We start from the raw sequence: 24,758 nt of genomic DNA on the forward strand, positions 1-24,758 counted from the left end.
ACGAAGCCCATTTCGTAGTTCTCGGGGTTTCCAAGGATCTTCAATGAGTTTTTGAGGGAGGACTGTGTCGGGATCGGAAAACAGTGGCGTCGGAGGGATGAGTATAAGCCTGACCTCCATTCTTGACGGAAAGAAGAATCTTAAACCAGCTCACCCTTTCGAGATCCGAAGACACGTTTTCGTCTCCAGGTTGGAGACGAAGACACGTTCTTCGTCTCCGGTGAAGACGGGGTTTGGGGGTGGTTATTTTATTTTATTAGAATAAAATTAAAAACATTATTATTTTTTGTATTTAGTAACCGCCATGTCATCAACTAAATAGGTAAACAAGTACTTTGGGTTCAATTGCTTGATTTTGTATTGTTCAGGGATCTAATTGTAGCTTTTTAGAATTCAATGGCCTAATTGTAGTTTCGTGTGTAGTTCAGTGACCTATTTGACCCTTATTCCTTTTTTTTTAATTAGTTAATATAATGGCGCTAATTTTATGGAAACGCCATACGTAAAAAAAAAAAAAAAAAAAAAAAAAAAAAAAAAAAAAAAAAAAAGTTATACACACACCCACACACATATTAAATCTTTTGTCATTTGACATATTTTTATTTGATTAAGTCATAATAAAATTAGTCAAATTATTGTTAACTAATAGATGTACGTTGACACTCAAATTTTGAAAAAAATAATATTGAAATATAGTATATATTTTGGATAATATTGATATTATCTAATTTATTTAATTAGATAACATCAAAAAGTTTAAACTTATAAAATCATCAACTGAAGCACAAAAAATCAATGTCACTTCCACTAAGACTCAAACTCACTCCCTTCCATATGAGAGTGCAATTCAAGTGTCATTAGACCACAAGGTCTTGACTAATAAAATGCATGATTGTTTATTTCTTTTTAAATTTTAAATTAATATTAATATTAATATCAATTTTGAATATCTGATCTAAATAAAAGTGTCATGTAAGTTTTACTATTAGCCAAAGAAAATGTGTTTTAAAGAACTATCGTACCAGTTTGGTAAAATGTTAGCCTATTGGTCAATTTTAATTTATTTGACTACTATTAATTGTTTGACTTTGTTAAAAAATCAATATAAGTGTTTGGTTAATTAGCTTTTTGTAACTCTAAAATACTAAAATTCAAAAAACTACTCAAAACAACTTTTTTAATTAACTTTTTGAGAAAAGAAATTATACCAAATAGCTATCAACTAACATCTAATTTACCAAACACCTTTATACAATCAGCTAATGTTATCAACTAATTATGGCCCTGTTTGGTAAATGATTGTTAGCTGATTGGGTCAATTAGAGGTATAACTAGTTGATAACATTAGCTGATTGTAGAAATGTGTTTGGTAAATTAGCTGATAGCTGTTTGGTATAATTTCTTTTCTCAAAAAGCTAATTAAAAAAAGTTGATTTCAGTAGTTTTTTGAATTTTAGCATTTTGGAGTACAAAAAGCTAATTAACCAAACACTTATATTGATTTTTAAACTAAGTTTAACAACTAATAGTGGTCAAATAAGCCAAAATTGATCTATAGACTAACTATTTTACCAAATAGGACATATACCTCCTAATTAACTCAATCAGCTAACAGCTAACAACTATTTACCAAACAGAGCCATAATAAATTCTTATACAAATAGTATTGTTAGCCACTATCTGTATGTGTGTAGGATCGATCAAATGAGAGCAATGTTTTTTTTTTTTTTTTAATTGTGTACCGAGATAAAACTTGATTATTATACATTTAGTGGATAACTAATAGTGCATTCAAAATGTACCATTAGTTCACTCAAGCTTATTTGGTGTACTGTTTTTTTTAGAGGATTTGGTGTATTGTTAGGTGCACTAATATGTTATAGTGTGCAACAAGTTTGAGTGCACTACTAATACATCTTGAATACATTCTCTGTTATTTGTTGATGCACAATTAAACATGTTCCAGCGCACATCCAAATTTCATATGTAATAATTATAAAAACGTGAATGCATTTTGTTTTTCAAAATTGGGATTATTTCATCTTCCAAGGAAAAATAAAATTGTTTTCACTTGAATGTATATATAAATGATCCAATGTTGTCACCGACCGAATATAATCAGTGACTCAATAACTTAACAAATAACAGACATGGCTAAATGCGCTATCGAGATTCAAACCTTAATCTCTTCTATCAAATGTTTTTTTTTATTTTTCTCAAGACGCCTCGTGGGTTTTTTTCAAATTATTGAATTATTTTTCATATTTTCTTATATCATTAAAAAAGCAGAGAAAATTTTCAGAATACAAAATAAAAAATTGAGCCAAACTAATAGCTAGAAAGGAACAACAACGACTAGTCGTTGCAAGTTAGCAACACTACTAGCCTACCACTTTGACTAGTGACTTTCGAATCTATAAAATGCCTGTATTTAACACTATGGCGTCCTAATAGATAAACATAATGGCTGCAGTCAAGCACGCTAGCCCACCATTGTAGAACATATAACCAGCCGTCACCTATACATTCCAACTTCTACTGTCTCACTCTCTCTCAGCTGCTCTCTTATCATTTCCCAGAAACTACAGAAATGGAATTTTTAATTCATTTAGCTATTACTATAAATAGGTCCTGGTAAGAGCAACCAATTAACATATTCAGCAACATCTAACAAATAAAGTTGCAATCAACACCTAACATTATGGAGTTGAAAAAGATGGAAATTCCGGCGCCCACTTCCACTTCTCCGGCGAAACATAAGAAAGCAACCAAATTTGATTCTTTCTCTGAAAATCCAACTCCCAACGCCACACCACTGCTTCTCTACCTTACAAACGCTGTTTTCTTCACGGCAGTGTATTTCCTGCTTGTTAGCTGGCGCGATAAGATCCGTCACTCCAAGCCTCTCCATGTTGTCTCAAGCTCTGAGATCACCGCCCTTCTGGCTTTCGCGGTTTCCTTGATTTACCTCTTGGGCTTTTTCGCCCATCCTCTTCAAGAACAGGAAAATGAAGAAAAAGAAGAAGAAGGAGGAAAACAGATTATAGTCAAGAAAAAAGTCCCAGATGTCAAATCTGATCCAATAATAATGTTATCGGAAGAGGAAGAGGAGATAGTAAAAGGTGTTGTTGAAGGTCGGGTTCCGTCCTACTCCCTGGAATCTAAGCTAGGGGATTGCAAGAAGGCGGCAGCCATTCGCCGGGAGGCGCTGGAGAGAATAACCGGCAAGTCTCTACACGGACTTCCCTTGGAGAATTTTGATTATGAATCGATTCTGGGTCAGTGTTGCGAGATGCCAGTTGGGTACGTGCAGATTCCGGTAGGTATTGCGGGGCCGCTCTTGCTAGACGGTGAAGAGTACGCCGTCCCCATGGCCACCACGGAGGGTTGCTTGGTAGCCAGCACCAACCGGGGTTGCAAAGCCATCTATGCCTCCGGTGGCGCCACCAGTGTGTTGTTGAAGGACGGGATGACTCGAGCTCCGGTGGTGAGATTCTCCACCGCCCAAAGAGCCGCTCAGTTGAAGCTCTACTTGGAGGATCCTCTAAGTTTCGAGACCATCGCCGGAGCTTTCAACAAATCCAGCCGATTCGCTAGGCTTCAGAGCATCAAATGCGCTATTGCCGGAAAGAATCTCTACATGAGATTCACATGCAGCACCGGAGACGCCATGGGGATGAACATGGTCTCCAAGGGCGTCCAAAACGTATTGGATTTTCTCCTCACCGACTTCCCTGACATGGACGTCATCGGAATCTCCGGCAACTTTTGCTCCGACAAGAAACCTGCGGCGGTGAATTGGATCGAAGGCCGCGGAAAGTCGGTCGTCTGCGAGGCCATAATAAAGGAAGAAATAGTCAAGAAAGTACTAAAAACAGACGTTACCTCCTTAGTAGAGCTAAACATGCTCAAGAATCTCACTGGCTCCGCCATGGCCGGTGCTCTTGGGGGCTTCAACGCCCACGCCGCCAACATTGTCTCCGCCGTCTATATCGCCACAGGACAAGACCCCGCACAAAACATTGAAAGCTCGCACTGTATAACCATGATGGAGGCCGTTAACGATGGGAAAGACCTTCACATCTCTGTAACCATGCCGTCCATTGAGGTAGGCACGGTGGGAGGTGGGACCCAGCTTGCTTCTCAGGCAGCATGCTTGAATCTCTTGGGAGTGAAGGGTGCTAGCAAGGTTGCACCGGGAGCCAACTCCAGGCGATTAGCGGCAATCATTGCCGGAGCTGTGTTGGCCGGTGAACTCTCCCTCATGTCTGCCATCGCTGCCGGACAGTTGGTCAAGAGTCATATGAAATTCAATAGATCTAACAAAGCTTAATTAGCTTCCTAAATTTCTTTCTTGAGTTTAAATTCTTTAACACTTTATTTGTAATTTTTTGCTGTAATTTCTATTAAAAATTAAAGTTACATATCTCATCTTTATACTTTTCAATCAAGATACACTACAACAAACTTGATTTTTAGCAACATATAATCTAACATAATAGATAATATACATAAACTTTTAACATAATAAACATCAACTCTTAATATAATAAACATTTAGATATACATAATTGTATAAAAAAGATGTACATGATTGTATAAAAAATGTACATAACTGTATAAAAATATACATAATTGTATAAACAAATACACATAATCACGTCAACTCCCTACATAACTTATCAAAACGACGTCGTTTTGAGAGGCGTGGGAGGCACAGTGCTACGCGTTCCGTGGTGCGGGATATAACGATTGGTATAGAACATATACTTCCTGAAAACGAACCATGAGTATTTCAAAAAAAAAAAAAAAACAAATTCTCTATTTTAGCAGCAGTTTTGTTAACTGCCACTAAATTTCATCTAAACTTAATTATTTATACTCATTGCAAATGTTTAAAACAAATTAATTTCGAAAATCCTTATTTTTCGTCGCACACGTTTCCTCCAAGCTTCGTTGTCTGCGTCTACGTCTCCATCGGCCTTCCGTCGTCGTTCGCCGCACGCTCACTCCATTCGCTCACCGATCTACTCCACCGTAAGTCGTCCCCATTACAAGCTGGCATTCTCTCACCGTTATTGGCAGTTCGTTTTTTTTTTTTTTTTTTTTTGGTGGCTCGCCATCCTAATAAGGTTTTATTTTTTGATTTTGCTCATATTATAACTTTTGTGAATGTATATGAATTAATTTTAATTTTGAGGATTTTATGAATTTTCAATATTTTTTTTTCACGATTACATAGAAGAATTTGAAAAAAAAAAAAAAAAAAAAAAAAAAAAAAAAAAAAAAAAAAAAAAAAAGTGAACTTCTCATCACTGGGAAAATGAACTGAGGGGGTGTTTGGTTGGATGTAATTTGGGTGCAATTGAATTGCAATTCTGTGAAAGGTCCAATTACGCCGTTTGGTTGGAGGGAATTGTAATTCCACCGAATTGCAATTCCCTCCAAATGCTGAATTCCAATTCATACCTCCCCCACTATGAATTGGAATTCGTTGTCTTGATGGGAGAAGAAAATGTATGTGAAGACCATTTTACCTTTCATCATTCGTTCCTTTCTTTTTTCTTTCCACCCTAATTCCTTCCTTCCAACCAAACACCCCGTAAAGTGTTTGTTTTATACATTTTTGAGTCCTCTGGAAGAAATCTTATTCATTGTGTAAATTTATTTTGTAGTTACTCTTTGTAATTCCGTTGTTCTATAGCTTTGGTTGAAATCTAATTCTTTTCTAAAGTTTATCCCTGCAAATCTCTCCCACTCTAAAAAATGAGTCTTACTTCTACATCACCTTATTTGCAAATCATCTACTATTCACATTACATCCCTACAAATCTAATCAACTTTTAAAAGTGGGCTCAATATATTAAAATAGGCAAATTCTGCCCTGGACCCGTGTCCACAATGAATTGTGAACATATAGTGATAAAATTATGACCATGGAGCTTTAAAATTGTGAATATAGAGCTTCGAAGATTATGAATGTACAGTTATGGAGTTATGAATGTACAGTTATGGAGTTATGAATCTACAATTATGAGATTATGAATCTACAGTTATGGAATTATAAATGTACAGTTATTGATCGAATTATGAACAAAGAGCTTTGACATTATGAACTTACAATTATGAACATATAGTGATAAAATTATGAACATAGAGCTCTAAAATTGTGAACATAGAGCTTCGAAAATTATGAATGTACAGTTATGGAGTTATGAATGTACAGTTATGGAGTTATGAATGTACAGTTATAGAGTTATGAACGTACAGTTATGGAGTTATGAATGTACAGTTATTAACATATAGTAATAAAATTATGAATATATACTCCTACAACGAAGCGGTCTGAAATTTAAAAAAAAAAAAATGGAGATAACAGTGCCTAACGGCACTGTTACCCGTGTCCAGCATGCATGCTGGACACGGATCCATAGCATAACGATTGATTAAAATAATATAATTAATTATATTAAAATATAAAAATGTAAAAAAAACAAAAAAAAAATTAAATAAATAAAAAATACAAAAGCTAATTTGCAACCCCCTTTAAATAAATAAATAAATAAATAAAAGGAAAATACTGATGTGGCATTAGCCACATCAGCTTGCAAACCCCATATTGGCAGGGTTAAGTTTAGTCTAAGGTTGTGCTTGGTAAAATTACGTAGATCGGAAACAGAAATAGAGAATTTGTGAAATTTCACTAATACTTTTATCACAACAAAATCAAAACAAGAGATTTATGTTTCCAATTTTTATCTCATCTCCATTCTTCTACTTCCTATACTTTTTTTTTTTTTGAATGCTACTAGCTCTATTACATTGTAGTATCTGTTCATACTTCTACTTCCTATACAATTTTGGAGAAAGAAAAAAATGCATTCTCCAAATGGAGAGATAGAGACGCGTGGACAGTACTTAAGTTGAGGTCTCGGTATCGAATCCTGCACACAACATATATGTTTGATGTATTAAACTCAAAGCTACCTTTTCACTTCCGCTTTTGCTGCTTCCTGTGCGTGCCCCTTTTTTATTTTATTATTATTATTATTATTATTATTATTATTATTATTATTATTATCTTTTTCTTTTTCTCTTTCTTTTTCCATTTTCCTCCTTTTTTTTTGAAAACCTTCCATTTTCCTCCTTATATACACAAATTTGTTGTTATTATTATTAAATTATTACTATTATTATTATTATTATTATTATTAAATTATTATTATTATCATTATTACTATTATTATTATTATTATTATTATTATTATTATTATTATTATTATCTTTGTTGTAGAAATGTACAAATACTATATGGGATGATTATTTTTAATAAAATAAAAAATTAGAAAAATAAAAAATTGGAGGAATGGAAAAATGGAAAACTGGAAGAATGGAGAAGGAAAATTGGAGAAATGAAAGAATGGAAAACTGGAAATAGAAAAACAGAGAAATGAAGTAAACGACCCCTTTAGTGTCTCTAATGATTCCCGCTTCGGAAACCAGTATGGAAACCAGTCTGGCCGACTAGTTTCTGAAGCGAAACCAGTCTGGCCGACTATTTTCTGAAGCGAAACCAGTTGGCTTCCGCTCGGAAACCAGTCAGCGAGACTGGTTTCCAATGAAGAAACCAGTTGACCAGACTGGTTTCACGTCGGGAAAAAGTCGGCCTCCACTATGTCCGACTAGTTTTCAGAAGTTTTCGGCTGTGGGATTTTGTCTCCACACTCGGAAACCATTTTAGATGGCGAGATCTTTCCAGATATGCCACTGAAAAAAAAAATTATAACTGAAAAAAAAAAAAAGAAAAAAAAAAGAAACATACCTTGGTGGTAAGAAGATGGAAAGAAGATGAAGAAGCACCCGGTGTAGCAAGAAGAAGGTGAGTGTAGAAGAAGGTGAGAATGACTTCCCCAAAAAAAGGGAAGTCATTTTCTTGAAAATCTTAGCTATTTTCCATTGATAAAGGCATTGTTTTCCATTGATCTTTCATTTCTCTCCTTGCCAAACACTAGAAACCTGAATTTCTACGCTTCCAAACACAGATAGTTATATATTGTTTTTTATGATATTGTATATTATATATTTATTGTTTATTGTAGTGACCACTTAGAAAGATGCATATGGTACTATTCATGATGATTGTGGGAATAGTCCAAATGAACTAAAAGACATATTGTTTATTGTAGTGACCACTTAGAAAGATGCATATGGTACTATTCATGATGATTGTGGGAATAGTCCAAATGAACTAAAAGACATGGAGGTATATATATATATATAGACAGAGCATTTGGGAGGATGTAAATAATGGTAACTCAACTGAACATGAACCACAGAGGCTAGACCTGTGCTCAGTGCGCACAAAGACCCCCCTCACTTTGAGAGGTTGCTCCCACACTGCCGCTGGTGAGCATTTGGGAGGATGTAAATAATGGTAACTCAACTGAACATGAACCACAGAGGCTAGACCTGTGCTCAGTGCGCACAAAGGCCCCCTCACTTTGAGAGGTTGCTCCCACACTGTCGCTGGTGAGACTCAATCCCTGGTCATTCTTCCAAAGTTTCACCTCTGTGACCAGTTGAGCTGCTCATGCGGGTAATTATTTTGTTTTCTTTCAGATTGAAGAAGATGATTGTGAAGATTGAAAATTGAATTAATAATTGAAGCCTTTTAATGTATCGTTATTGTATTTTTATGTAATCATGTTGATTGGAGATTTGGACTTTTGGACCTTTTAACATTGGACATTTGGACTATCTGTAGTTTGCATTTGCTATTTTGGATTGGAATTTGAACTTTGGTAGTTCGTATGTTATTAAAAATAGTTGAAGAACTACTGTTTTTTAAATTAGCCTATTAGGACTTTTGGATTTCACTTTTTTCTTTTTTATTTTTAAAATTGTACTAGTTTGACACTTTGACTGTGGGGTTGACCGGGAAAGGATATTCCCTGTCCCTTCTATATTCCTTGTACGTGGAGATGGGGACGGAGTAGCGGGAACGGAGCCGGGGATTATACTCCCCGCAACTTCGTGCACTAGGTCCAAATTTAAAAAAAAAAAAAAAAATTTGCTTTCTCCAGCAGCTATCCAACTCTCTACCATTTCTTTTGTACCTCACTAACGTCGTCTTCTTTGTTGTCGTCTATTTCCTGCTAGTTAGCTGGCACGATGAGATCCGTCACTCCAAGCCTCTCCATGTTGGTGTCAAGCTCTGAGATCGTTGCCCTTGTCGCTTTCGCCAGTTCATTTGTTTATCTCTTAGCAATGCCGGTATTACATGGTACAACACCCTATCAGTGTCTCTTCCTACAAAAGTATGTGTTTCCTATTCCACCGAAAACGAATGTACTTGTTTTGTGAGAGATGCTCAGTCTCATATCACAAAGTTAGACCTAAAATCTATAAAGTGCATCTTTTTTGGTATATTCAGTTGTAACACCCCATTTCCCAAAACCAAAAACTATGAATTAAAGGGCAATTTTTTTTCATTTGAAAATCCAATACAGTTGCGGAAGTGAAAGCAAAACCAAAGGGAAAAGGAGTGCTACCGCCACACTTGAATAACTACCTATATCCCAACGCAAGGCTAAACTAAAACTCAAAATAATTCAAAATTTAAGGCTCAAAAATATTTATTGAAACGAATATCACAAGGTAAGTACTAATACTAAACCAACTAATAATCAACACTAAACGAACTAATAATCCAACTAACAAAGTAACTAATATATAATGAAATACTATGTGTTCGCTCTCATGTCCAATGCTCGTGCAACATCACCTGCAAAAAGAGTTAAAGAAAAGAACACAAAGATACACACAAATTCGACATAACGCTTGTAAGATTCACTTCACCCGTAAAACATTTTTGCACATAGCATATAGCACATAGGACAAATAATTGGCACATAATATAACCCCTTAAAACATTATTATTATTTGATGGTTTTGTTGGAAGTTAGAATTGGGTCCACCATAAACCGACTATTTTAAGTACGGAACAGGGGTAGGAAAGTAATAATGTTATTGCATGGGGCACGAGGCCCAAAAGAATACGTACAAAGCCCAACACACCAACCTAAAACGGCGGCCCAAATAATAAACGATACAAGCTACGTCTCTAATAATGAAATCAAAATAATAATATTACCTCTAAAGATCAATCCCTAGTATGCTAGCAATAGAGAGAAGACTCAAACCACTCAACCAGAAGGGTCTATGCATTCTCTAGGTGTGTCCGAACCAAACCATCCCCCCCCCCCCCCCCCCCCCCGCCGCCCTTTTTTATACCGTCTTCGACGACTTCACCTAATACCGTCTACGTGTACGCCATCTATGACTAACAACCTCAGTCAACCACGTGTCTCACATCTCCCTCCCTCCCTGCTTGCCTCCATGCCGTCGTCCACCACGCCACACGACCGGGACGCAGCCGGTCGCACCTAACGCGCCCAGCCCGTCTTTCAATTCGACCTTAGATTCATTTCATTATCCTTAGATTCCATCACAAAAGTGGGGAACTTTAGGAGTCTAGATTGCTTGAACTTTTGTTGAGGTATTGGTATCACGAAAGTGGGACAATCCCTGTCTTTCAATTTTGCCTAACATTGGATCATGAAAATGGAGTGTTAGTCCACTGAATTGGTGTTGGTAATCTTGTAACCTGATTTCAAACCTTCCTTTTAATTATTGGTTATTTACTTGAATTATTTACTTTCATTCCCCCAATCCCTTGCTGCTTAGCTTCCACCGATTTCCATTCATCTTGTGTATAAAATTTTTCCAAGAATTATGTCTAAAATGCCTATAAACAAATTTGTTTTTCGTTTGAACCACTCGGGAACGGTCAAATAGTAAGAATGGCAATCATCAATTATCAAGTGCACAAGTTTGTTCATCCTTGAGCTTTCGGGAACAGGGTGCTCTTGTGTTTGTGTAAACGATGAAGAGAAGAATGAGAGAGCAATTTCATTTTTGAGAATCAAATCTCTAGAAGAGATTGAAGAGGATGTCTGAGTTTCTTTGTCAGACTTGAGGCTAAAGAACAGAATTTGCTAATGATAATCAGACTTCAGAAAATTCAAAAGATCTGTAGATTTTACCATTACTAGGCATTGGGATAAAGATACAATAATAGAGCTAGGATAGGCAACCATTGCCAGATCACATTCTTCTGCAGCAAAGCCCTTCTGATCACTGTAAAGAATTAAAGATTATAGCCCATCTAGAAGATGTCTAAACCAAAATACTAGAACCACATTTACTTGGATTACATCCCTAGTGCTTTTTACACTAAAAAAGTTTTTGAGGATTATGACTGTCTATGAAATGGAATGCCTCCTGCGTCTCGAAGATGAACCCGAAGACTTGGTTTCTCCTTGAACCATAGAAGTTGGACTCTGTGAACTACCCGAGGTCTCTGAGCTTCTGTTCTCCCCGTTTCCAGTAGTCCCTTTACCCACAGCCCATAGCTTGTCGAAAATTCTCCTGGATCGTGATGGTAGCAGCTGCGCCCCGCTACCTCTATTCTTGCTAGCTTTCTTCTCCAACTTTACGTTCTTCTTCGGATCTTTATCTGCTATGCTCATCTGGTTCATTTGTTTCCTCGCCGATTGGTGGGTTACTGGTAACGGTTTCTCCCAGTCTTCTTGAGTAACCCTCCCGGAATCTAATGCATCGTCGGAGCTGCTGTTGTTAAGGCCTTGAACTCCAGCAGCAGTCCTGATTTGCTCAAAATATAAGACCCGAACTACTGTTCTTAGTGGCAACCGCTCGTTTTGTGCTGCATGCATCGACGCATCCATTGTCAGCTTCCGCACATCCATGAAACCGCATAGCTTCTTTCTCTCGGTTTTTGTCAAGCTCGGATGCTCCTGCAGAAAAAAAGGAAACCGATTATTATGTTCGAACTAAAATAGAAAGTATCTTGTCATATGTAAAAGAGAAGCAGCTAAACAATGCTACAAAAACCTTGAGATAAATATCAATGGCACCATAAAGGCCATCGTGAATTGGTCTTGCAGATTCTGGAATGGATTGCAAGAGTTCGATGAAAGTGGCGAGACTAAGGCCTGGATCATGAGCTACCTCTACTAGATACCCGTCAATGAGTTTGCTCAAATTCATCCACGATCCCCGCCCTAGTACAAAATCACCCGAGCCCTTCCTACTCTTTTCGGAGGCATTAGAATCCAGGCTACCCCTTTCACGTGTCACGTATCTATTCACGAGACTCTTCACCAGTTCGACATCGTAAATAGTGGTTTGGGGAGACCTAGCCGGGATCAGCAGTTCATTGACAGATGCCTCGTCCAATTTCAAGCTTATACTTTTCAGGAGATCTTCCCTTAACGAATCCTCGGCTTCGACAAGAATAGCAACTCGTAGTAATTTGAGAAGAAAGTTACAAGAACAACTAACGCCCTTATCCGAAGGCAATAAGCAAATTAACGTTTCTACTAAAGTCTTGTTCCTCTTGCTATGAGCTTCGGATACCGAGGCCCCAACAGAATCTGGCAACCATCGGACTGCATAAGTTCTAAGCGCTTCACCGATTACGCTCCCATTCATCCTTCCCTTTGATTTCACGGCAATCATGACACGTTTATAAAGATCTATTTCCAGTTCACATATATCTTCAACCCACCAATCCTTTGGCACGGAATCCATTTTGTCCGGGAATTTTGTCCGGATTTCGGGTACGTTGTCTGATACTGCAAGCTTCCGGTTGTAAGTGTATGACCAGGAAATATTTGAGGGCTCCACCGAGGTCTTCGATGCAATAGAATCTATGCATCGCCCTACAACCCTCAAATCCTCGGACCACGGTAGGAGAGACTTTGTGGTTTGAAGAACTATAATTGAATCTTTCCAGCTCCGGAAGACACTCGAGGTTAGGAATACCTCGATTTTGAAAATCAGGTTACTTCGGTCAACATCTTCAGTCATCTCAAGATACTCCGCAGCACAACGAGCCGCAACAACGTTGTAGGGATTAAGAGTCACCGTAATTCCATAGCAGAATTTGGCACATATCTCAAATGTCTTCGGTCCACCGGGAAAATCAACCAGCTGAATTTCGTCAGAACTCTGCTCGCTCTCTCTCGACAGAAGCTTTTGCAATCGATTGGACTTGGACAAGAGAGGGAACTGCAAAAGTAAAGCGTGACAACTATACTGTACGAACGATATAAACGATACAACATACCACTTCAGAATGAGGTGACCCAAAAAAGAATCAATAGTTATACTTATCACCCCCAAAAAAATATGGAGGAAAACCGAGAAATGATTGACAGAAAATTACCTTGTGAAGATAAAATTTCACTTCTCCGACAACAATGGTAACGTCTGTTGCTAATTCAGATGACACGTACCTGAATGAAGAAGTTGTTTAACTCTGTAAGTTACAAACAGAGTATTAAGAATAAGTAATGCAGAAAAAGAAATCGGTGGGGTATTAAGAGTATTAATCTGGCGGTCGAACAGAATTATGTTATATTACTTAGGTTTAAAAATGTGAAAATGAACTTTCTAATGGAGGACCATTTTCTTGGTCAATTTCTAATAGCTGGGGGACAACATTGAAATGAAAATTAGAAGTAACGGTCCCCCACCCGTTGAAAGATTGGCAAAAGTGGTCCATCCATAAACAATACCATAATGATGGAATAATTCTCTCTTATTACCAATAATTGGGGACCAAATTTACAGTAGAGTACTAAAAGTGGAATACCATTATGGCTAGGGGACTAAAATCAAAATTTAGTTTAAAATTAATCTCCATACAAATTATCTTTTAGCCTAGTTTACCATCTTTTGATACACAATTCCAAAGACACATACAAAATAGCTTAACTTCACCTGCCAATTATAACCCTCCATAACTATGCAAATTAAGATCTATCTCCAAGATATTGGCTCTTTCCAAAGAAACAGATGAATTGAAACTATGCAGCAACGCGAGCACAAAGCGAACTATTCTTTCGCCTTTTACTAAAGATGAATTGAAACTACCATAACATAGAAGATAACCCCCCCCCCCCCCCCCCCATCCAAACAAATTTATATTACATATCTCAATTTTAACGAAACACAGAAATCTAATATTCTTAGGAATCTAAAACATTACCTACAGTAATCTGACATTCCGTGAACCAAACGAACCCTTACTTTCCTTGGATTACCAACTAATTGGTCTTTCTACCATACAAAAGCTTCAAGAGCTTTGGTATTATAGTGCTCACTAGTAGCCAACGAAATACACTTAAAATATGCTCTATTAGACAACACCAAAGTGCTGAGTTTAGGGGCCTCACTCACTCTTACCTAAGAGATCAATATAAAGAAAAAAGGCCACTTGACATAGAAAACAAGTAAAGAAAGTGTGAAGAATGTTTTAAAAAAAAAACCCATAATAAACTGGAACCCTCTTCTCAAAACTGCTATGGAGTACTATTTTCCTTTCCCAAAAATATAATAATAATAATAATAGTTCTTTTGAAAAAAGTTATCTTTTGTTTTCTTTTTAAAAATATAGCCTGAGTCAAATACCCTAACTTGCATTATTTTCATTTTCAGGAAAGACAGATCACATTCAGCCAAACAATTGTTAGAAATGGTGTGCACATGAGGAAAGCTAAAAAGGAAATACACAGCTCATACTACTGCATAAATTTGCTTCAAAATTACAAGTAATTTAAGGGGAGAAAAAATCAAGAAACTATTTTAGCTACACAATCAAAGCACTAACTTTCAATATACCCAAACAAAGTAAACAAAAAGGAGAGAAAATTAATTTAAAGCTCATTTCTGGGCTGGAAAAGAAAATGAAAGAAAAAATAAACTTGTTTTTACCTAATGAAGTTGCCATCAGATTGGAATGCATCAGGCTTTGACCCCAGCTTCATAAACTTCATTTTCTTCCAAATTTACCGACCAAACTCTCACTAAATTATGGCCCAAGATTTACCGCTTCACTTTCAGCAGCACCCAAAACTAACTATTGTATATATATCTCTCTCTCCTCCTAGGAAGAAGAGCATGAGCAGCGAAGAGGCATATTCAGGACTCCAATACAAGCAGAAACAAACAAGTCACTAACCCAAGAAGAAGAAGAAGCAAGAATAAAGACAATGGCATAATCTTGTTCTTCCCAACAACCTCGACCCACGAGCCACCACCACATTACAAAAAAAAAAAAAAAAAAAGAACTTTTTTCTTCTTGGTTGCTTTTCCGAATCACATTGATGACGAAGATGACGGAATTGGGCTATGATACGACCAACCCACTACGCATAATTGAATGGGGTTATTAAATTGTTGAGTAGCCTAGCCGCCTTTGAAATAGTAACCTTCAGAGCTGATGAGAATCATGAGATGATTCTTTGTAAGATGTAATGATCTCTCCTTCGCTCGCAAATCTCAAAGATCTTTCTTTTTTCTTTCTCTCTCTGCGGGTGTAGATACAGGTGAAACATATATGTATGTGTACACGCTCTGAGTGCACTGATGAGGTTGTCGCTCTAGTCTCTGAAACTTTGCAGGTAAAGATGTAATAGGAGAGAGAAAATGTCAGTAAAGAGAGAGAGAGAGAGGGGAATGGAGTAGTAGGGGACTGTGTTGTGTGACAGACTGGCTTCTTTTATTTTGAAGAAGCTTTTTTATGCCGTTAATGCAGGACAGGGCTTTTTTTTCATTGGACCGTTTTGCCCCTGCTATATCTTCTCTTGATTCCATTCCATTGCCTTCCCATTTCTTTATTACTTCACTAAACACTTGTTTGCTTACGAGAGATTGAAGCAGTGCAGCGGTTCGCCGTTTTATTATTATTTTCTTTTCTTATAAGCGTAGTGTATGGTCAAAGTTTTAATAGGATAGATGATTTTTTAGTGATTCTCTTGTGAGATCGTATCACAGATACAGGTTAATATAAAAATGTAATACTTATTCAAAAAATGTAATATTATTTTAAATTATAAAAGTGTTACATTTTTTTTTATAAATATTACAATTTCTCTTATTAGTAACAAACATTTTATTCTATATTTTTTGAGAAGAAAGAATTAATTCATTAAATCACGAGAAATTCAATTTACAAGAAAAGATGGAGGAATGTCAAACTATTCCTCGCAATCTGACTCAGAAATGGCTTCCCTAGCAACAAAATGGGCAGCACAATTCGCAGATCACTTAGCAAAACAAAATTCAACACCCCCAATCGTGGTCACTAAGATTTTGACGAGACTCCAATCACCGACGACGATGGTCGGCAGTTGTCTCCTTCCACTAGAAGGCGACCAAATCGTCGTTTTCTCCAGCGGAGAAGACGATGCTGATTGCCTTTTTTCCAGTGAAGGTGACCATTTGGTCCCTTTCTAGCGGAGAAGGCAATCAGCGATTGACGTCAAAGCGTCAACAGTGGTCGGAGTCTCATCGGAAATTCTAGGGACAGCTAATTAAAGGTCATTTATTGAGTTTTGGGCTACAATGCTAGAAAACAACATATTGATGGGCTTAATTATAATTTTAAAAAGTTCAAGGTTCTAATTAATTTCTCGTATAAAGTTTAGAGTCATATAGAGTCATATTTGACAATTTTTCCTGTTACATTTTAGTTTTGGAATATTTGTTATATAGATTGATCTTGCATGAGATTATCTCATATAAGATGGATAATACATTTTAGTGAAAATGTTACTTTTTTAGAAGTAGTGAATATTACATTTTCATTAATACTTATTAAGGAGCCAATAATACTAGTTTTATTAAGGAGCGCACATGTGATACTTATTAAATCAACTCTAGTATTATATACTTGTGATTTTTCTAATGCAAGATAATTTCATACAAATTTTTGTGTCATACTACTTATTTGTAACACAAATTTTAAGAATGATGTGATAAAGATAAACATTTTTCCTCTTCTATATATACAAAAAATAAATAACTTTTTGATTGATATAGAAAAGTAATGTGGAAATATTAGAATTATGTTCTAACCTTTATATTGAGAAAGTATACAACATCTTTTGAGGTATTAAAAATAAAGTGAGAAAACCCCTTTAAGAGGAAATAAGTATTTATTTAACATAGTAAATGCCAACCAAGGTTTTTCAAATTTAGTGGTTTCGCCACTTTTAATCCTAAACTTCAAATCGGTCACCCGTGGTCCTTCAAGTTTTGAATTCGATCTATCATAGTCCTTTCGTTAACTGTTGTCGTCTGCGCCATGAAAAGTAAGGGTAAACAACCTTTTTATTTCAACCCAGCCAAAACAAATCATTTCCCTCAAAAATTATAGAACTGTAGAGCTTTCTTTGCTAGGAACGAACCCACAATTGTGAAATCTTCGAATTGAAATTGCGATTTTGGCTTGTCAAAGAACGATGTTTGCATAATTGGGAATTATTGGAGAAGGAGTTTGATGGGAGGAGATTAGGGCTAATTTTAATTTTTAAAGGAAATGAATTGTTTTGGTTGGGTTGAAATAAAAAGACTATTTTCCCCTTACTTTTCACGATGCAGACGACATATGTTAACGAAAGGACTACGGCATGTCAAATTCAAAACTCGAAGGACCACGAGCGATCGATTTGAAAGTTTAAAACTAAAAGTGACGAAATTACCAAATTCGGGGGACCTTAGCAGGCATTTACTCTTATTTAATAATATTTGAATATTGAATATTTCAAATAATTTAAAAGTTTATTACTCTGTGGCATTTAATAGCAGTTAAATACATACTGATGATTTGTGAATGAAGGTGAAAAGTTGGAAGAATGACCAGGGATCGAGTCTCACCAGCGGTAGTGTGGGAGCTACCTCTCAAAGTGAGGGGGGCTCCTTGTGCGCAGTAAGCAAAAGTCTAACCTATATGGTTCATGTTCAGTTGAGTTACCATGATTTACATCCCCCCAAATGCTCTGTCGGGTTGGGGTTCAACCTTTTGGAAGAATGATTTGTGAATGGAGTGAGAATCGATGCATCACAAGAATTGTGAGATTAAAATAGTAAGATTCCAATTATTGGATTTTTTTTTTAAAATACTATTGAGTCTGTTACAATGTAGTATCTATTCATAATTATTTTCTCAACCTACTGAAGACTTTCCATTTGAGAGAGTCACTTCGTGCCACTAGACCACAAGGTCATTGACAACTATTGAATCATTCTGATTATTACACTATTTTCACCATATTCTTATTCAGTTCTTGTAATTTTCCATTTGAGAGGGTCACTTCGTGTCACTAGATCACAAAGTCATTGGCAACTATTGATGAGAATATATTTTCTGTATATTGAATACCAAAGACAGAGGGTACAAAGTATATAAAGACAGTAAATAGAGTTCTAGTCTAATACTACTAATAGTGTCCTAATACTCCCCCTCAAACACAAGGTTGGTCAGCCAAAACCTTGAGCTTGTAGTGGAGCAAATTACAATGTAAAGACGAAAAAGGCTTAGTAAAAATATCCGCTATCTGATCTTTGGTAGAAATAAAATTAACTTGTAATTCCTTCTTTGCAACTTTATCATGAACAAAGTGGTAGTCGATCTTTATGTGCTTGGTGCGAGCATGAAAGACTGGATTAACATATAGATAAGTAGCCCTCAGGTTATCACACCAGAGTTTAGGCGCAATGGGTAGCGCAATCCCGAGCTCCTTCATCAGAGAGACGAGCCAGGTTACTTCTGCAGAGACATCAGCTAGCCCTTTGTATTCAGCCTCAGTTGACGAACGAGCCACAGTACGTTGTTTTCAACACACCCATGAGACAAGATTGGTCCCCAAGAATACAGCAAAACCACTAGTTGATTTCTGATCATCAGGATTGCCAGCCCAATCTGAATCAGAATACGCATGAATATCCAGAGAGGGAGAAGCAGTGATTTTAAGACCAAGATGGAGTGTCCCATTCAAATACCGTAACACCCTTTTCAGAGCCGCCCAATTCACAGTAGAAGGAGAATGCATGTGTTGACACAGACGATTGACAGCATAGGAAAGGTCAGGACGGGTTACCGTAAGATATTGCAGAGCACTTGCAAAGCTGCGATACTGAGTGAGATCAGCATAAGGAACCACACCACCTGGCACGGCCTTCGAGGTTGAAACCGGAGTGGCCACGGGTTTGCAATCAACCATACCTGCTCGTTTTAAAATATCCTTCATGTACCGTTGTTGAGACAGAATCATGCCACCAGTCACCGGAACAGTCTCAATACCTAGAAAAAATGAGGGCACACCCATATCACGAATTTTAAATTCAAGAGCCAACTTGTCAATAAGAGCAATCACATGAGCCGAATCAGAACCCATAACCAAAATACCATCCACATAAACCATAAAATATAGATGAGTATTGTCGCACGAATTAATAAATAAAGACACATCAGTCTTGGATGGTGAGAAACCAACAGAAACAGGAAAATCATGTAAACGCGTGAACCAAGCACGAGGGGCCTGCTTGAGCCAATACAAAGAACGCTAAAGCAGACACACATGCCCAGGGAGCGTTTTGTCTTCATAGCTAGGTGGCTGGCGCATATAGACCGTCTCAGCAAGATTGCCATTCAAGAAAGCATTGTGAATGTCTAACTGCCGAATAGTCCACCCACGGGAAATAGCTAAGGACAAGAGAAGACGTACCGTAGTCAGTTTAACCACGGGAATAAAAGTCTCAAAGAAGTCCTCACCGGAAACCTGAGTAAACCCCTTGGCAACAAACCGAGCCTTGTAACGTTAAACCGAACCATCGGCTTTCCTCTTGGTTCGAAACACCCACTTGCATCCAACCACATTCATACCTAATTTAAAAGGAACAAGCTGCCATGTATTATTATGCACCAGGGCATTAAATTCCAAATCCATTGCATCCCGTCATTCACGAAATTTGACCGCTTGAGTAAAACATGTAGGCTCAGCGGTGACATCAGCAGACAAAGCAACATGATCATGTGGTCCCGAGCTTCGCGTATTCATCATATGAGAGCGAACAGGTGAGACCGCAGGACGAGACCGTCATCTCGGCCGAGCAGGTGGCTGGTCCGTGACTGTCCGTTCGGACTCGGTCACGGGCTCGACAGGAACAGGTTGTTGGCGGTGTGGCTCGGAATCGGCTACAGGCGCGGCAGGAGGGTCACAGACCGTGCACTCGGTCCACCAACAAAAACAATCGGTGCAACACCCCACGGCTCCGGGCGTGGTGCAGGTACCTACGAAACTACATGAACAACAAAAGGAAAGACAGTCTCATCGAATCGCACATGGCGACAGATAAAAACCTTGTTAGTGTTAGTGTCTAAACAATGATAACCACGAAAAGATGGATGATATCCTAGAAAGACACAAGGAGACGACTGAAACTATAGTTTGTTGCGATTATATGGACGCAAGTTAGGAATGCATAAACACCCCAAAACACGCAGGTTTGAATAAGATGGAGGAGAGCGATGCAAGAGATAATGAGGGGATTTATCAGATAAGACACGAGTGTGAATTTTATTGATTAAATACACAGCGGTTTCAAAGGTATAATCCCATAAACGAGGCGGAACAGAAGATTGAGCCATTAATGCTAGTCCCGTTTCGACAACATGCCGATGCTTGCGCTCTACTCTGCCGTTTTGTTCATGAGTATACGCACAGGATTGCCTATGACGAATACCTAAGGACGCGAGAGTTGAGCCAAGCTTTTTGTATTCTCCCCCTAAATCAGACTGAAAAGATAGAATTTTACAGGAGAAGGAACGTTCAACTAGTGACCGAAACTTATCAAAAATTGCATACAGATCAGACTTAGCCCGCATAGGATAATACCACATATATCGAGTGTAATCATTCACAAATAATACAAAATACTTAAAGCCATTTGCCGAAATTAACGGCGCAGGGCCCCAAATATCAGAATATATTAATTATAAAGGATGCGAACTAGTAGTCTCAACATGAGATAAAGGAAAACGAGATGACTTTCCCAATTAACAAGAAGAACAAATATTGGGAAGATCACTAGAGCTAAAATTACTAAGAGAAGTAGAGCCTAAAATTTGACGTAAGACCCAAGGGTGAGGATGCCCAAGCTGCATATGCCAAATGAAAGAAGTTCGTGCAGCAACAAAAGCAACTGGAGCTGGACGCGAGGCAGGCCAAGCATAAAGACCCCCAGATGCATGCCCCTTAAACAGAGTGTTCCTGTTTTGAATGTCCTTCACAAAGAAACACGAAGGGTGAAACTCAAAAAAGACATTATTTTCTTTAGCAAAACGCTGAATAGATAATAACGAAGAAGATAAAGCCAGGAACATGTAAGACATCAGACATACGAAACGACCTAGAATCAGTAGCTAACTAAATAGAACCAACAGTAACAATAGGCAAACCTGTACCATTTCCGACTCGGAGTATCTTCGGACCATCATACGCAGTAGAGGACGTCAATAAGGAGGAATCAGGAGTGACATGATTCGTGGCACCAGTGTCGGGGAACCACTGATGAGAGCCATCCATAGAGTCATCAGCACCAAAAACGACTACATTCGCATGGGGATCCGGGTTGGCGAAAAACGTTGCCAACATGAGACAACTATATGACCCTGCTTGTTACAAATTTGACAGCGAGGTCTAAAACCAGAACGGCCTCAGCCCCGACCGCCACGGCCGCCACCACCTCGGGACTGTGAACCGCCACCGCGGCCGCCGTGGCCTCCACGACTCACGGCCAAAGCTGCCGGCGCGCCGAGAGCCACACCATCATCCGAACAAATCCACTCCTGTGAAACAAGAAAATCCGCAACCTCCAGGAGGGGAACAGGAGCACCACGAGCTAGGGTTGCCACCAATGGTCGGAATTCCGGGCGTAAACCGCGAAACACGTACAGATTCTGATCGTCCAACTCAACCTGACGACCGACGAGAGCCATTTCGTCAATCAACATCTGGGCACGACCAAGGTAATCAGATATAGAGGAGTCACATTGGCGAAGCCCTTGGAGTTCGTCGAGCAGCTGGAGAGCGCGAGAGCGGGTAGACGAACCTAGGGTTTGTTCGATCACCTGCCAAAGTTGCTGTGAGGTGCCCTTGCCGACGGCGAAGCGTAGAGTCTCCTCGGAAAAGGAGGAGATGAGCATGGAGAGGATGACCTTGTCTTGCCGATGCCATGCGAGTTGCCGCGTGGCGAGATCGGAAACCACCGCCGAGGCGCTGTCTACGGTCGATGTCAGCGCCGGGGATTCCGTCGGAAAGGGGGTAGAACCATCAATAAACCCTAGAAGACCTTGGCCTTTAAGAAACGGGAGCATCTGAGTCCGCCAAAAAAGATAATTCTGTGAGGTTAACTTTAAGGAGACGAAGTGGTGAGCCGACGAAAGGCTACCATGCGTAGGCATCGGAGGAATCTCGGTAATAGTCCGTTCAGAGGAACCAAGAACAGAGCTGTCATCAATACCGACGTTTTCCATGGAAAAACCTAGCTGATACCAGATGATAATATATTTTCTGTATATTGAATACCAAAGACAGAGGATACAAAGTATATAAAGACAGTAAATAGACTTATAGTCTAATACTACTAATAGTGTCCTAATACTATTGAATCATTCTAATTATAAGACTATTTTCACCCTATTCTTATACAGTTCTTGTAAATTTTTGTTTTTTGTTTTTTGTTTTTTTTTTTTTTTTTAAATAGTAGTTAGTGAAACTTGCATTTATTACTCAAAAATGTTTACTTGATAAATTTCACTAATAAATAAAAATGTTTTATTAAAAAATATATAAATAACTTGTTAAAAATAGTTTAGAATAATAAATCGCTCTCTCAAACACACCTCGAAATTTGTTATCCTAACTATATTTGCAGATGATTTTGGGGTTGTTTCGTAAATAATTGTTAACTGATCGTCTGATTGGGTTAGTGGGTTTATTAGTTAATAGTATTAGATGATTGTAGAAAGATATTTGGTAAATTAGCTGTTAGCTGATAGCTGAATACATGCAAAATAACTTTCTCAAAAAGTTGATAAAAAATGTTGCTTTGAGTAGCTTTTTGACTTGTAGCATTTTGGAACAATAAGCTATATATTACAAAAAAAAAATGAATTAATTAAACACTTATATTGAATATTTAACCAAATTAAACAACTAATATTAATCAAATAAGTCAAAATTAACTGTTAAGCTAACTATGTTATCGAACATAGTTCTACTACATGTACTCCCTAATCTTACTTCCTAAATTTTACTCCCTGATGTGGCGAATTCAAGTTATTTTTTTCTTGTGAGTCCCAATACAAGTATCTACATCAAGGTTTAATGTGTGAAAATACAAGTTGGAAGTACACGTAGCATTTTCCTATCGAACATGGCCTTTGAATTATCTATTTGCTTACGTGGCCATGAATCCAAAAAGCATTGGTGCAAATGTAAAGGATAGGTTTAAAAAGCTGGAGTTGCCTAAGGATGCAAGAAAAATGAGCAAAAAGTGCGTTATATTAGTTGTTAACTTTGCTAGCCTTGTTATTAATACAGACATCATAAAAACAATTAAGATTACAGCTAGATAATGTCTCTTGTAATGTAGGCATAGCCTTTTCATTTGCCTCAAAATTCTTTGACTTTTTCGACTAATGGCTTCCTCATGCATAGCCTCTATGCTGCTTCTACATGCTGCCTCACTGTTTTTGTGATAACTTTTCGTATTTTCACATGCTAACACTGTTGATTAAAGCTAGATGGTTTTGGATCCAACATGATTCCATTATTTTACTTATTATTTTTTTTAAAAAAAAAAAATTGTTTTATCTAAAGTTAATAACCCTTGATCTAATAGTACTTGTGCGATGCAATTAATAAGAGTTTATGTATAATTCAATATTTCAATTATCAATTTATTCTTTTAGTTGAGTAAAATAATGTTTTTAATTTGATATTAGAGCAAAATTCAACTTATAAAGATATTTTAATTTTTTTATTTTTTATTTTTTTGCCTAGAATATAATGTGTCACTATCTCATATTGAGATATATAAATATTAGGGCCAGGGAGGAAGTTTATTCCTTTAAGATTCTATTGAACTCTTTTGTAATAAGCAATAGTTATTGCATGGACTGTGGAGTTGTGTGGACCACGGTCCAAAAATGACGTAGTTTTGCTTAATTTTTTATTTTTCGCATTCATCTGCAACATACATTTTTATAATTTTTATAATGTATATTATTTTAAAACATAATGTACATTATGTTACCTTAGATATTTCATTATTCTAAACACGTAATGTACATTATTCTAACATGTAATGTACATTATTTTAACACATAATATACATTATTCTAACACATAATGTATTTTATTTTTACTCATTATATTCATAACGATGTCATGAACCGTGGTCCACATACCTGTTGTGGACCATATAATTTGCGTGTAATAAGAGGTTATTATTCCTATTTTCCTCTAGGAATAATATCTCCCTCTAAATTCAACTTTTATTTGTCATGTTAATAGTTACTAGTCTTTGCCTTCAACTAAGCTCGTCCAGTCCCCGGCCTAATAATAATATGATTCAAGTCCACATGGACAGCTCAGTCGATCGATCAAAAAGTGAAATTTGAGAACAATAATTTAGGAGCGAGTCTCATCAGTAACAGTGTGGGAACAACCTCTCAAAATGAGGGGAGCTTCTTGTGCGCAGTAAGCAAATGTCTAACATCTATGTTCAACTGAGTTACCATTATTTACATCATTTCAGGTATT

General features: G+C 37.4%; 3 protein-coding genes across 3 annotated transcripts; 1 reads left to right on the forward strand and 2 right to left on the reverse strand.

Moving 5' to 3' along the window:
• The first annotated feature begins 2,635 nt into the window (after nt 1-2,635).
• On the forward strand, nt 2,636-4,437 carry LOC109163672 (3-hydroxy-3-methylglutaryl-coenzyme A reductase-like). The gene has a single exon (XM_019312431.1). It carries the CDS (start codon nt 2,702-2,704, stop codon nt 4,331-4,333), a length of 1,632 nt encoding a protein of 543 aa, XP_019167976.1. The 5' UTR covers nt 2,636-2,701; the 3' UTR covers nt 4,334-4,437.
• A 6,636-nt stretch (nt 4,438-11,073) lies between these two features.
• On the reverse strand, nt 11,074-15,646 carry LOC109163664 (BTB/POZ domain-containing protein NPY1). Its single transcript, XM_019312421.1, has 4 exons — nt 14,860-15,646; nt 13,310-13,379; nt 11,974-13,152; nt 11,074-11,876 (listed from the first exon to the last, which is right to left on the reverse strand). The coding sequence occupies exons 1-4, from the start codon at nt 14,919-14,921 to the stop codon at nt 11,325-11,327; spliced, it is 1,863 nt and encodes a 620-aa protein (XP_019167966.1). The 5' UTR covers nt 14,922-15,646; the 3' UTR covers nt 11,074-11,324.
• Nucleotides 15,647-18,764: 3,118 nt separating this feature from the next.
• On the reverse strand, nt 18,765-19,151 carry LOC109163551 (uncharacterized mitochondrial protein AtMg00810-like). Its single transcript, XM_019312299.1, has one exon. It carries the CDS (start codon nt 19,149-19,151, stop codon nt 18,765-18,767), a length of 387 nt encoding a protein of 128 aa, XP_019167844.1.
• Between the last annotated feature and the right edge of the window lie 5,607 nt (nt 19,152-24,758).

Source organism: Ipomoea nil, unplaced genomic scaffold (genome assembly GCF_001879475.1).
Source record: "Ipomoea nil cultivar Tokyo-kokei standard unplaced genomic scaffold, Asagao_1.1 scaffold3030, whole genome shotgun sequence".
In the NCBI taxonomy this organism is placed as follows: domain Eukaryota; kingdom Viridiplantae; phylum Streptophyta; class Magnoliopsida; order Solanales; family Convolvulaceae; genus Ipomoea; species Ipomoea nil.

What these genes read in the sequence shown, in the direction of transcription:
- LOC109163664 (XM_019312421.1), bottom strand. Translation starts at nt 14,921, where the DNA reads ATGAAGTTTATGAAGCTGGGGTCAAAGCCTGATGCATTCCAATCTGAT. An exon ending in TCTGATGGCAACTTCATTAG is followed by an intron (nt 13,380 to 14,859) that starts GTAAAAACAAGT and finishes TTCTTCATTCAG; the next exon opens with GTACGTGTCATCTGAATTAG. An exon ending in TGAAATTTTATCTTCACAAG is followed by an intron (nt 13,153 to 13,309) that starts GTAATTTTCTGT and finishes TTACTTTTGCAG; the next exon opens with TTCCCTCTCTTGTCCAAGTC.
- LOC109163551 (XM_019312299.1), bottom strand. Translation starts at nt 19,151, where the DNA reads ATGGTTGATTGCAAACCCGTGGCCACTCCGGTTTCAACCTCGAAGGCC.
- LOC109163672 (XM_019312431.1), top strand. Translation starts at nt 2,702, where the DNA reads ATGGAGTTGAAAAAGATGGAAATTCCGGCGCCCACTTCCACTTCTCCG.